The sequence below is a fragment of the Leptinotarsa decemlineata genome, unplaced genomic scaffold (genome assembly GCF_025532065.1).
Source record: "Leptinotarsa decemlineata unplaced genomic scaffold, Ldec_3_MD MMD2_tig00026328_RagTag_RagTag, whole genome shotgun sequence".
Classification (NCBI taxonomy): domain Eukaryota; kingdom Metazoa; phylum Arthropoda; class Insecta; order Coleoptera; family Chrysomelidae; genus Leptinotarsa; species Leptinotarsa decemlineata.
The window spans coordinates 22,368,402-22,382,218 of NW_027412688.1; the positions used below are offsets into that span (position 1 = coordinate 22,368,402).

At 33.0% G+C, this 13,817-nt stretch overlaps 1 protein-coding gene across 2 annotated transcripts in view; it reads right to left on the reverse strand.

Moving 5' to 3' along the window:
* Positions 1-13,817, reverse strand: part of LOC111509685 (probable multidrug resistance-associated protein lethal(2)03659) — an 87,699-nt gene extending 73,882 nt beyond the window's left edge. Inside the window, exons 1-4 of one of the 2 annotated variants that reach the window (XM_074181932.1) lie at positions 13,590-13,817; positions 3,751-3,861; positions 3,564-3,698; positions 2,242-2,473 (exon numbers count right to left, since the gene is read on the reverse strand). In XM_074181932.1, coding sequence (XP_074038033.1) covers positions 2,242-2,473; positions 3,564-3,698; positions 3,751-3,861; positions 13,590-13,663 — 552 coding nt within the window. In that variant the 5' untranslated portion in view covers positions 13,664-13,817. The remainder of the gene's footprint in view (positions 1-2,241; positions 2,474-3,563; positions 3,699-3,750; positions 3,862-13,589) is intronic. The other variant, XM_074181933.1, reaches the window with a different exon arrangement.

Here is a 13,817-nt window from a genome sequence, read left to right on the forward strand (position 1 = left end):
GGGAACCAGCTGTCACAACCTCAGAAGTCAAAACTTGTGCGAGTTAAAGATTAACGAGGTCTCACCTTTCAACGTGTGATTCCTAACACGGGTTGGACGATAGCAAGTGAAAATCGATTGTTCAGCCTGGGGCTTGAACCACCGACCAACATGGCAGTCAATTCGAGTGAGTGAACAGAGCACCCACGTCGAACCGACCGGCTACCGACCGACTACCGACCGACTATAATACATATAAATTTTGAAGTTATATGACTAGATCTTTACAAAAAGCATAATCTGAAATAACGTACTATTTATGTTCTGTGTCGATGTTTGGTAAATTTTTGTAGGTGAGATATATTTGAAAAAAATATTTATTCATTTCGCTACAATAATATTGTCGTCTTCAAAATGATCCTCATTAGATATCATGCACTTGTGCCGATAGCCTTTAGTTTTTTCAGCGATGCGCTCTATGCCATCTATGCTTCTGAAACGACGGACCTTTAAGGTTTACTCCATTTTTGAAAATAGGAAAAAGTCACACATATCCATGTTTGGTAAATATGGAGGCTGAAGCATCATAACAGTGGCAATAAGTCAAATGTTACAGTGTGTTCCAGTAATTTTTTTATCGTCGTTGACTTCATTCAGTGACTCCTGAACAACATCAATTCGCCGCTATTTTTGCTGTCTCGCATCTCATACCAAAAACATTCGAAACAATGTTAATCACACATGTGGCAAAAATTCAAGGGACTATTCCTTGAAATATTCTAAGGATATTTTGTCCTTCAATGATGTTTGATAGGGCGCTTTGTTCCGAAGATATGGATATGGATATGGAGCGGAAAAGAATTTCGACAATGTAATTTATTACCAACCAAAAATTACATGTAATTTACAATAATTTTTGAAAATGACTACCCCGCGCTCGGATGCAAGAATCCAATCTTACGAGACATATTATTCAAATTAAATGTCTGCAGCTGTTTGTAGTAATCGGAATGTTGTTGTAGGTACCAACGGAATTGTTAGATTTTTTATTACTTGGTAGGTCCAGTGTAGTACGCTATACTTTTATTTCGGCTACGGTAATAATTTTAAAATCACCAAAGTTGTTATTGTCGAAATTATTTTTCGTCCCGTACCTTCGAAACGAAGCGCCCTATCAAAAATCATCAAACGGCGTAGAAATGACACACGTGAATTAGCTGAACTGTATAATATTTCTGTGGAGTTATTCTGTGAAAAACTTCAGAACTAATTGTTACTGTGATAGGCTAAAACAGTATAGTATATGTGTGATTCAATATTTATATGAAATAAATGATATAGATATAGAAATAAAATACTTTGTCTAATTTCAACTTGCTTAATGTATTGATAATAATACGACTAAGGTTAGAATACTTGAGAATGGTGTAAAAACCGAAACCTTGGTCGTATTAATATCAATACATTAATTAAGTGGAAATCAGACAAAGTATTTTATTTCTATATCTATATCATTTAATTGAAGATGAATTTCCACAAAATAAATAAGTCATCAATATCACAAATTTATATGGAAGTAGTTGTTTCCAAAAGACTCATTTTTCCAGTTTGTGTCTGGAAGTTACTGCTTTGCGTGATATACATGTTAAAAGGTAAGACCTCGTTAATCCTTAGCTCGCCCAAGTTTCGACTTCTGAGGTTGTCGTTCGTAGGGGTGCGACAGCTGGTTAACGGAAAAACAGATTTCAAACAGATTTTTTTTAAACACATCTTTGTGATAACATGATTGCTTCTTTGCTTCATTTGGAAGATTCTCACATTTTTGTGTGAAGACAGAGAAGTAGAAAGCCAGAATTTTTCTTTCCCAAACATTAATCTCTCCTGAATTTCAATTTCAATTTCAATTTGAGTATGTACTATGTTAACATAATCGTCAGTTAAATCCTCACAACTCTTTCATTTAGTGTTCTCTAGTCATGAAAGATCGTTTTTTCAAATGAATTAGAAAAATGTTCTTAGAATCAACCATTAACAGAGTATTATTGATAAGGTACCGTAACTGTGAACCAAGAAGTCTGCAATTTTTAGATATTATTTGACATTTTCATATGTTGTTTTTTTCCTGAGCATGGCTTCTTCTGGAGGTTATCCTGGTGCTGCTACTGGTGTGGAGAAAAGTTAATGCCTTTCATGGTTTTTATTTGAATTTCGGACTGGTGTTTTATTGAAGATAATAAATTGATTACACAATCATATACTTACTTTCCTATAAATCAATGAACAGCAAGCTACTTTGACCCTGGATCCCACTCTAGAACAGGAGAAAAGCGAAAAATTGAATATAGTCGAGCTCATGAAAGCAGGTATAACTACGCTTGTCCCAAGTATCCAACCAGCGTATTCATAGTTTATCCGCCACAGTCCTATGTTATAGAATTCCTCTCTTGTTGTATGGTATCTGATATATTCTGATATCAGAATGGGCTGGAGATTTCTATGGATTAAAAAAAGGGTTTGATGTATAAGTTTGATAATGTCCTTATAGGACGAAACTGCAGTAACATTAGTTACAAATGAAAGTGGTGAAAAACATAGAAAGTTTCAATTCTCTTTTCTTCATTATGATTTCCTACTACGTAGTAACGGTTACATCCATCAATTTATTGAATAAAAAAAGGTTTGGTAGACAGGATTGAAACGTGAATTTGATATAAGGATATTATTTTCCCCACATACCAGAACTGCTGTAACTCTTTCAATGTAAATTTAAGTGGTTCAGTATCAGAACATTTCTGTAGGCTGTATCTAGGTGAGTTATAAACGTACTATGAAAATGATTCTTTCGAAATATTAATCTCTCCCAACGTCCCTACATAGTAGAAATGTAGAAAATGCCTGCCAGAAAATAAGTACTTCTCTGGCTTATACCATTATAGACATTAAATTTTATCCAATTGATATATGTGAAAGATGGTGCTAATTAATTGAAAAGGGCATTTTTAGGATAGATCAGTAATTTTTTTTGAGAGGTTTTTTTGAGTATGCCAATAAGCTACCACAGCGGTCCTCAAAGGCAACATTTGACCATTGGTCAAATTCAGCCTAATGCGTCAGAGTCATGGAAAATTGGACGTTTTGGATGGGCTTCACCCATTCTATACATGATGGCATCAATAGGTTTTCCAAGCGAATGGGAAATTTCGATGATAACTCACACTCACACTTCGTTTTATTTAAATAAAAAATAGCAAGCGTTCAATGAAAGACTCTATATAATCAATAACTCAAAACAAAAACTCAAATTCATCGTACAACCTAAGCAGAAATATGTGTTCAGTGGGATAATTGAATGCCTTACCACAAAAAAGTTTATTCGAGAAACATTCTAAGGGTATTTGGGACAAAGTTATGTATCTAGACTACTTTTTTATAATTTTTTAGTAACCTCAACATATACAAATTGTAATTACTTCCATAGCACGAAAGTAGATGAAGATTTGGTGAGAGTAGATTTCAATGAAATTTTATTGACAGAAATTATATTCACTATTTCATAAAATATCTCAGCTCAATGGAGAGCTCACCTCAATACAATTACATGAAAAAATATCAACAACCCATATACTGCATATGATTTCCAGAAAGTTTTAAAAATTGCTCGACTGAGGCTTGGTCTCACATTGCTTTTTTTTGCTCTTTCCATTTCGTCTTCCCATGCTCTAAAAATTTGGTAAGTTCTGGAAATTTTCTCAAGTGCGACCTATACTTTACCTCTCCAAGCGATCTGCTGAAGGTCCGGCTTTGTCAGATTCGATGGTGTTGTAAACATCTTTGATTTCAATGTCTCTTGAATTGGAATATTTGAAAAAGGGCAAAATCCAGCTGAAAATGAATATATTAAATTCATATAATTTGATAAGCTTTCTGAATAATAATGTATTCAACAGTGAGTGCAGCATAATATGGAATTTTTGTTATGAATAGCATCACTTATCATCATTTTGGCATCAATTTTGCTTCGATCAATGTGACGGAAAATAATTAGAAAAATTAATTTTTAATTTAAAAATATTCTAATGTGGGGTTATTTACCATAATTTCAAATAGTTTTCAGAAGAAACATTTCATTTCAAATGCATGAGACCTAATTTGCTTATTGATTTGCCAATTTGGGCTTGATTTGAAAAGTGACATAGACAAACTTCTGAAAATTCCCAAACTACTTTTTATGTAGAATAATTTTGAAATCCTGAAAATCATAGTGGAGGTTCGAAACGACTTTTTATACAATTATTGAGTTTTACATTACAGGTACAGGTAAGCAGTTGGGCAAATTGGTCAATTTCATTCACTCATTCATTAAATTCATCACTGAAATGAAAAAAACTAATTCAATAAATTTTTTATTCTTGAAATTGGTAACAGACATGATTTTGAAACTTTCCACAAACCATCGTATACATCTTATTCTTTATATAAATAATATAGTCGGTAATTTTCCAGACATATCGATGACACCAACATGATTATTAGGGGATACTCAATCTACAAAATAACATATAGGGCACAAACCCCATTAGACAGCATTTCAGATTGATTTTCAGTGAACAAAAGCTGTTTTTAAATAACTCTAAAACTTCTTCAATCCCCACTGGAATATTCATGATGTGGAGTTAAATGCAAATGATGAAATTATTGAGTACATTTTGCATATTTTCATTGTTTACTTCAGTATGGTATTGAATTTTTGGAGAAATTTCGTTGTTCCCCAATCAACTTTCATGATCCAGAAACGTGCCATCAATAAATACCATGTTCTATTTGAACTGCCAAAATTTGGATAGAGCAGAGGTGTCAAACTCAATTTCACAGAGGGCCATATACTATATTTAGAATGTGTAGGTAAGCCTACACGAAAAAAAAAATTATTGAAATATTATAACATCTTATTTATTCAGTTATGTATACAGGGTATTTCTAATTCGATCCTCACCATTGGGATCTCGGAAACAATGGGAGATACCTACGAAGATGGTTACTTGTTGCCTGACTGAATATGCTGTTGAGAAAGTTCTGAAATTCCGAGTATATCCGGAAAAAACAGAAATTTCGGAAAATGGTTTCTATTTTTTTCTGACTTTAATTTTCGAAGGATTCTAAAATAAATTGCCCTTCCACATTGCCACATTTTCCCTGCTACATAATAGTGTTTTCAGATTTGCTATCCTACCTTATCGTCTTCCGGCCACCATCATCAACTTTTTCTCATGGGCGCTACATTAGATTCTTTCTGTTTTGAATAGAACCAAATTTTATTTTTTCAATGATGTATCATAAGTTATAATTCCTTCTTGAAAAATTGGGAATATTGAAAAAAATTAATTCTTATCATAATAGGCTTTGATTTTGATGTTTCTAAATTTGACTTTCAATTTGTTACACTCAATGACATTTTGTTACTGTACAAGTCATTGAATTTTTAGCGAAAAATGGGATTCACGAATGGAGAAAAAAGAGATATGATCCAAATTCATTACAAAAACAGTGTTAGAACATCGGAAATGTATTTGAACTTTTATCCCGGAAGACGACAACCACATCGAACTATGTTCAAGTTATTGGATCAAAATCTCACCGAGTTTGGTTTATTTGAAAAGCCGATGAAAAAATACGGAGACAGAATGAAGTAGAAGATGACAGTACTACCAACCGCCGAAAGCGGTTCTACAAATCCTTTTTGTAGAATTTAATATTGAAATACTCAAAATGAAGGAAAATTAGTTGCATCAATCAAAAATATATATATATATATATATATATATATATATATATATATATATATATATATATATATATATATATATATATGATATATGATGCATGTATGAGGTAAGTTAAAATAAATATTAATAATATAATTTGCAGATAAACATGAACCCGGGGATATCTACAAGTTAAATTTCCCCCGAAATTAATCATACAAGTGCTTGGAGACATCTAAAAAAAAGCGGTTCGAAATGTTACAAAATACGCATACCCTAAAAATTGCATCCAGATGATCCCGAAAGGCGATTAGAATTTTGTAATTGGCTACTAAGAAGACCTGATTTTCCTGTTTTCCTGGATGGAATTTGGACAGATGAAAGCACTTTTACGAATTGTGGGATATTCAACCAAAATAACCAACAGATTTGGAGCATAGATAACCCCAAGCAATTTCAAGAAATTCAACCTCAAGTGCGATTTAGTATTAACGGGTGGGAAGGAATTTACGACGATAGAATTTTGGGTCCTCATTTATTTGACTGAACTCTGATTGGAGAAACCTCTCACCAGTCAGTCTATTTGGATGCTCTACCTTTGGCTAACTATAACAACATCTAGTTTCAACATGATGATGCTCCACCGGACACTTCCAGACGAGTATCTAATTACCTGACTGAAAGGTTTGGTGATAAATGGATAGGGAATAATGGGCCGGTGAGGTGGCCAGCAAGGTATCCTGATTTGAGTGTTATAGATACATTCTTATGGGGTACACTGAAAAATAAAATTTATGGTCAAAGGAAATATCAAAATATTGAGGACCTTCAACACAGCATTGTTAGAGAGTTTGGAAGATTGAGGAGGAGGAAAATCAATCGTGTAGTGATACTAAGTGAGGGTGATACTGAGTAAGGGAACAGTTGTGATACTAAGAACAAGGCCAGTATTTTGAGCATTTGCTGTGATTTACTTTTGTCTTTACTTTTCAGTTAATTATTGTTATTTGTTACCTTATACACACCCCATTTATCAAATTTTGATTGTTGATTCTGTCTCCATATTTTGCATAGGCTTTTCAATCGAACCAAACTCGGTGAGATTTTGATCCAGTAACTAAAACATAGTTCGATGTGGTTGTCGTCTTTCGGGATACAAGTTTAAATACATTTTCTTCATTCGTGAAATCCATTTTTCGTCAAAAATACAGTGACTTGTATAATAAAAAACGATCATTGAGTGTAACAAATCAAAAGTCAAAGTTAGAAACATCAAAGTCAAAGCCAATTATGATAAGAATTTTTTTTTTCAATATCTCATATTTTTCGAAAAAGAATGATAAATTTTGATACATCATTGAAAAGGGAAAATCTGGTTCTATTCAAAATAGAAATAATCCAATGTAGCGCCCATTACAAAAAATAAAGTGGATGATGGTGGCCGGAAGACGAAACGTCGGATAGCAAATCTGAAAACGACATTATGTAGCGGAGAAAAAGTGGCAACGTGAAAGTGCAATTTATTTTTGAATCTTTTGCAAAATAAAGCCAGAAAAAATAAAAATTATTTTCCGAAATTTCTGTTAATTCCGGATATACTCGGAATTTCAAAACTTTCTCAACGGCATATTGAAAGTCGACTAAATGTGCAATTGTGTCTTAATTCAACCATCTTTTCATAGTTTCCGATATCCCAATGGTGAGAACCGAATTTGAAACACCCTGTATAATATACGGTTGTTGAAAATTATAGCAAAGTTATAAAAGAGAGTAATTATTTTGAGCTTGAGGATCCAGATACCTGACTTCTCTTGTTTTTGACAAATTCATTGATGTGTGGTATCGTATTCGTTGTAATTATTTCAAGACTTGATTGGAGATGTTCATTCGGAAGTCTCATATGCTATGTTTTTTTGTATTTATTTTCATGACGGAAAACATCTGCTCACATAAATAGATACTACCAAACATGTACAGAATGTGTGCTGCATGATTTTTTGATTCCGGGTAGTTATCCAAACTTTTCTCAAATATTGTGTAATAGAATGTAGAAGTGTTAACCTCAATGAATTTTTTATAAATACTGTCCGATTGAAGATCTATCAACTCCATTTGCAAATGAACTGGTGCCTGTGAAGCTTCAGAATTGAATGGATTGTTGAAAATTGGGAATTTCATTTCATTCATTTTGTGGAAGTCTTCAAAATGATTGTTGTATTCTGTGTTCATATATTGCAGAAGTTGAGAATTTTGAACCAATTTTCTTTCATTCACTGTGCCAAATGATTTTAAATGAGGGAAATGATTCAAAGTTTGATTTTTCATCTGATTTTTCTACAGCCTGAACTTTGTTCAAATATATGATTACATTCAAGTGACAATCAGATTTCCACCCTGCAGCTTTATATTCAGATCAGTTAAGTGTTTATTCATATCTGCCAGAAAGGCACAATCAACCCACCAGTCATTGTCATAATCAATTGGGTTGCCTTTCCCTAACATCAAAGCTTGAGTAAGGTCGGGTAATGCAAACAGTTTTCTGAAAATACTCCTCGACTGAGCCTACAAACTTCGAAGAAATAAGGGGCATCAGAAAACTTTTATATCAATTCTTTTAAAAACTACCAGAACTGTCAGTGATTTAGTCCTCTGCTCCAGGTAAAATTTACTATTTCAATTATAGGCTGCATAACATGGTTCATTTTCAAATGTTTTTATGCCAATGATTCCTGATGAATTTCATGTTTTAATTCAGCTACAACGGCCAACTGTTTGCCAGCCATGGTGTAACGTTTTCGTTTTCACTCACTGCGTATATTTTTGTTTTAAGGTGATCAATGTTCCACCCTGTACATTGCTCCAGTTTAGGACCTGCAAAAGATAGTAATTTATTCACAACTAGTTTTCCTAAATCACCCAATCTAATAAAACGTATCAACCTACCTCCCATGTACATATGTATAGTGTCCACGCGCATGTAAATAATCATAAATGTTGTAGATAGTTATTGGAATAATCTTCAGCTGACTCGTTCAATGTTCACTTTGAAAGCCGTATATTGGTAAATTGTCAAGGAGCACCTATACACTCGCAAATGATATTCTGTGTTGACAAATTTACCTTTCCGCATTCCATCTCTCGTTTCTTTTAATAAACTGTTAGACTTCGTTTAGTTCCGATAGTCTCTAGTGTGTGAACTCTATGAAGATCCCACAAATTTGACAGAATTATTTCTGAGAACGAAGAGTCGACAAGTTGAATTCAGATAGGGAGTACCGATCCCTTTTAATTAGAAGCGAATCATGTTATGTGATGTATAATGGCAGTACCCTTTTGTGTTTGATATTAAAAATATTGTCTTTCGGAGAATCTAGTTGTCGATTCATTGACAGAAGAGAACCCTCTTGGTACCAGAGGTGAGTCCACTACTCCATTGTGTTTTTATTATTCCAAGAATGTACGCGAATATTCTTATAGGGTTTTTCTTTCCTACGAAAAATTTTCTCAACCTAATCCTGCATCTCGAAGGATTTGGAAACGTTAACCATTGCCACAAGAGTGTTCCTATTCACTGATTCGGCTCCATTTATGCATTTGGATGTCCCCTTTGACTCAAACAGAGGTATATTCTACCATAGTCCGGATTTACCAATTAGCGAGTGATAAGGCGAAAAAAAAAATCAACCACTTTTCCTTTCTTACTGCTTAAGGACCTCATCTGCTCTACGGTTGTTACTTCTTTAGAATCAACGTTGGATGAAAGGCCAGTTATAGATTATAGTTTCGATCTAATATTTAAGTTTGACTGTTTATATTTAACCATTCGAACAAACCATTCATAATTATTTATATAAATTTGCCCTTTTGAGGTAACATAACACAAAAAAATCTTATTCCCCATTAGGAAAAATTCAGAATTTTGCCCTGGGTACACGCTTTTTCTTATATATTTATATATACTGGTATCAGCAAGTTATCCGTCAAGTAGGCTTAAGAAGGTTCAATATACATGATCGTATGCTTTTGTTATAATTGCATAATAGTTCCGTACTACTTAATATTTATCTCATTAAATAATATGAAACTGGGTATGTCTTTTTTTTATTTCAGCTCTTGTATCTACTCTCTACCTTAGGTTTCTGATCTTTTCCAAATAAGACCTTATAAAAAAAAGACAGTGGCGCCCTCATTGTATCTTTATTTTATTTAACAGAATCGCAGTAATCAATCCACTCCCATATGCCGCCGACGAACAGCTGCCGGAGCTACTTTGCCATGTTTTCTCTTTTTTGTAGAAAGACAAAACAGGAAAAAGGAATAACAATGGCAGAAGAGCCAGTTGCAGTTGTGCTGCTAAGTTTATCAAAGTCGAGTTCATATTCTGCTATCAAATGCTCAATCGGCCTTTTCATCACAATTTTTTTTGTGCGCATGCGTCAGTATCAGCCATCTATTTCGTACTGTTGTTTGCAAACAACTATGTTGAAGAGCCCGCAACTCATGTTTTAAAAATTAAAATATAAATTGAAGTTTATTAATTGTAAAAAAGTGAAAAAAAAAATAAAGAAGTAAGTCAAAATAAACAGTGAACAATTTTTATATTCCCTTATAATTATGTTATCTGTACGAAAAGGAACAAGAAAACGGTGTTGTTATGGAGTATGTAAAAGTGATACACGATACAAATCATTCAAAATCAACACATACTATTTTATAAATTTTCCAAAGCATTGTCTTGAATATCGCAAAAAAATAATCAAATCATCAATCATCCTTTAAGCTATCAGGAATTTCAACAAACGTACATTATTCCTCATTGCATTTTTACTGTAAATTTCATATATATATATATATATATATATATATATATATATATATATATATATATATATATATATTATGTTGTATTGAATAATTCCCTCTAATAAAAATTACTAAACATATTCAATTCAGCATTTACATATTATATACTAATTGATAATGTCATATGTATAGCCTCAAAATATTAATGGCTTGATTTATTTATCAGTTCCATAAGTAATACTTTCCTCAATTGAAATATATTTTCATTTACATCAAATAAATTGACATTATCAATAAGGATAAAACTGTAAATACTATTTTTCTATATGTTTTCAGATAGTAAACAAATGCTGATTCCTAACCTTTCAATCAGCTCGCTTTTTTTTCTTTTTTGCGGACGCCCATGACATTTCAACCACCTTTTTAATTGTTCACAATTATGAGCCACAACTGAATTATACACAAGTGAAGCACCATCAATGGTTTTTTCCAATAAATTCATTTGTTTGAAGAGATAATATTCCTTGCCCAGCCATTGTTGATTAAAACAGTACGAATGTTTTGAATTACCGCCTTTCAATATGACGACTACGCTTGCGCTCGTCCTATAATGAAAAGGCTATTGGAGAATGAATATCACTTGGTGTTGTACTGCCTGTCAATGGATCGCAGTTTATTAGTTCTTCAGTTATTTCAAAGTTACTGGTGAAACTTCGTGTGAAAACAACAAGTTGAGCTGCATCAATAGTATCAGGGCTCTTGTCAACATCCAGTGAAAAGTTTGTGAATTTCTTGATTTTCTTCTTCAGTTGAAGAATCAAATTTTGGGAAAAATAGTTAGATATTGGCGCAACAGTGTTTCTTGACAGCAAAATATTTTGAATTATTGACTTTCAACATAAAGTCTTTAATAAAATCATCATCAGTGAAAGGTTTTGATCTCTTCGCGATTTCTAATGCAATGATAAAACTTGATTTCAGGGCATATTTGCTTTCAGTATTAGCTTTAGTGAACATCGATTGTTGACCTTGAAGTTTGGATTTTGAAGATGACAATATGTCGATTTTTATTTTTCCTTACAAACAGCAACTGTTTGATTGCAAATCAAACGCAGTGGTTTACCTTTCCATTCTATGGAAAAATATGGAATTTTCCATTTACACAGAAAATCTCTGCATTCACTATCAACTTTACGTGTTAGTGACATTATGCAAAAATCGAAACAATTATCGAACTCGACACAACAATTATAGATATCGCACGCGCACAAAACAAACAAATGCACGATACCATCACAATCACTAGACTTCATAATCACTACTTTGCAGTACAACTAGAATCCTTTTCTGACCGTATCGCTTCGATTACTCTACTCAACAGACTCACGTCGCGTCGACGCACTTCTTTTATATCAATAAGGAAGGTTCTAGTCTAGACTCGAAGCACATGGAAGATTATATTGGTCTTGACAAAAATAAAAGAGTGGTACTAGAACTGAATAGGTACACAACACTCTCTTGCTTGTCTAGGCACGCGCTTCCTTCTGTGACACATTGCGATCGCGGACCGTAGTAATACGGCCCGCGATTGCAATGTGTCACAGAAAAAATACCTGAGTTTTATGAAACTACTGTTAACAAGTGTTACAAGGTAGATGTTATCGACTCTTTTTTTTCAGAAAACTGTGAAACCTAGCCATTCATTCTCACTTCAATAAACGATAAAAAGCATCATAGGACATTTACACACTTTGGTGAATCATATAATAATTCAAGCAACTTTAATTGTGAACAATGAAGACGAAACTTCAGTGTCGGAAAGATCAGGAGTGTAAAGGTTGAATAGTGGTTTTTGCTCGAAACTTCATACTGTCCAAACGAAGAGAAACTTTTCTCAACGAATATAAGATCATAGGAATAGTTTCTTGAATGTAACTACCAAATCCACATTTGCAAACTATGACTATCATGTATCACATTTTAAAGAGAAAGGTTTGAAGAACAATTCAATGGAATGTTCGAGAATGAATAGAATCAAGGAATCTGATAAATTTCTGAATGGCGAAATAGAATTGAATTTTCTTCCTCTGGTAAACCTATTTTTCAATGTGTAAATTGGTTTATTACATAACCATTCAATAAGTTAGTGATATTTCTTTCATAGTATATAATTTTCAATTAGTTTATACCTGAACTCAGATAAAATTATAGGTTATTGGACATGTAGAAGCATCTATTAGGTAGTATTCAGCAAGTATGAACTGGCCTGAGGTAGGTATTGTGAAACACGTGTGAACTATTCAGTGAGAATCTCATGATAATCTGTTAATTGAATAGTATAAAGTGAAACATGAATTGTTTTTCTGTCATTAACTTCCATTCCAATAATAAATTCAATAGAATTCTGTATAGAAATTACTATACGAGTAAATGAAATCAGACATTAACTGATTTTTTGGTTTAAGCTGATTCAATGAGAACTCGGTAGGAAAAAGACTCAATGGCTTTCTATTTGCTAGACTGCAAGAATAAAAACAACCGTCGAATAGATAATAATTATAAAATGGGCAAACTGTGAGCACATTTTGCATTTCCTGTATAATTGGTACCGAATTATCTACTACTACTATAGTTTCTGTCTAACAGAATTTCAAACAGAAAAATTGTTTAAACTGTGAAGGATAAACCAAAGTCAGCAACTTCTGATCTCACAAAATGTGATAATTTTGTACTTAATTCATGTTATTAGAGACGCTTCGATTTGAACGTGAAAAATTGTATGCAGGATTTTTTTCATAACTTACATTCATATGATTCTATTCATGAGAACTCGGGAATGAATACTCGAGTAATGTAACAAGAACACATCAATACCTTTATAGCAATATTTTTTGATATTCGTTTCAATTATAATAATGATAGCAGACTCTATTGAAACTGAAGTTCATAAAAACCACCGTCAACACGTAGATGCGTTCCTGTCAGAAAAAATTTGCACCAATCACTATTACAATTAAATTGTAATATTTAGGTGTACCTACTCACCAGAAAAATAATTTTGATATGAAGTTTGCTTTCAATTCAGGAGATGGATTCACTACTTTTTTACTGGAATCCATAACTACATGAAAATTGAGGAGTTCCTACGTGATTTTAACGCCAAACGTTCAAACCGTGATACGACAAGAAATCCTTCTATCACTTCACAGCAAACGAGTAGAAGCAAACCAATTGCAAACTAGATGAAAAATAGCAACTGATGACTGAACACTG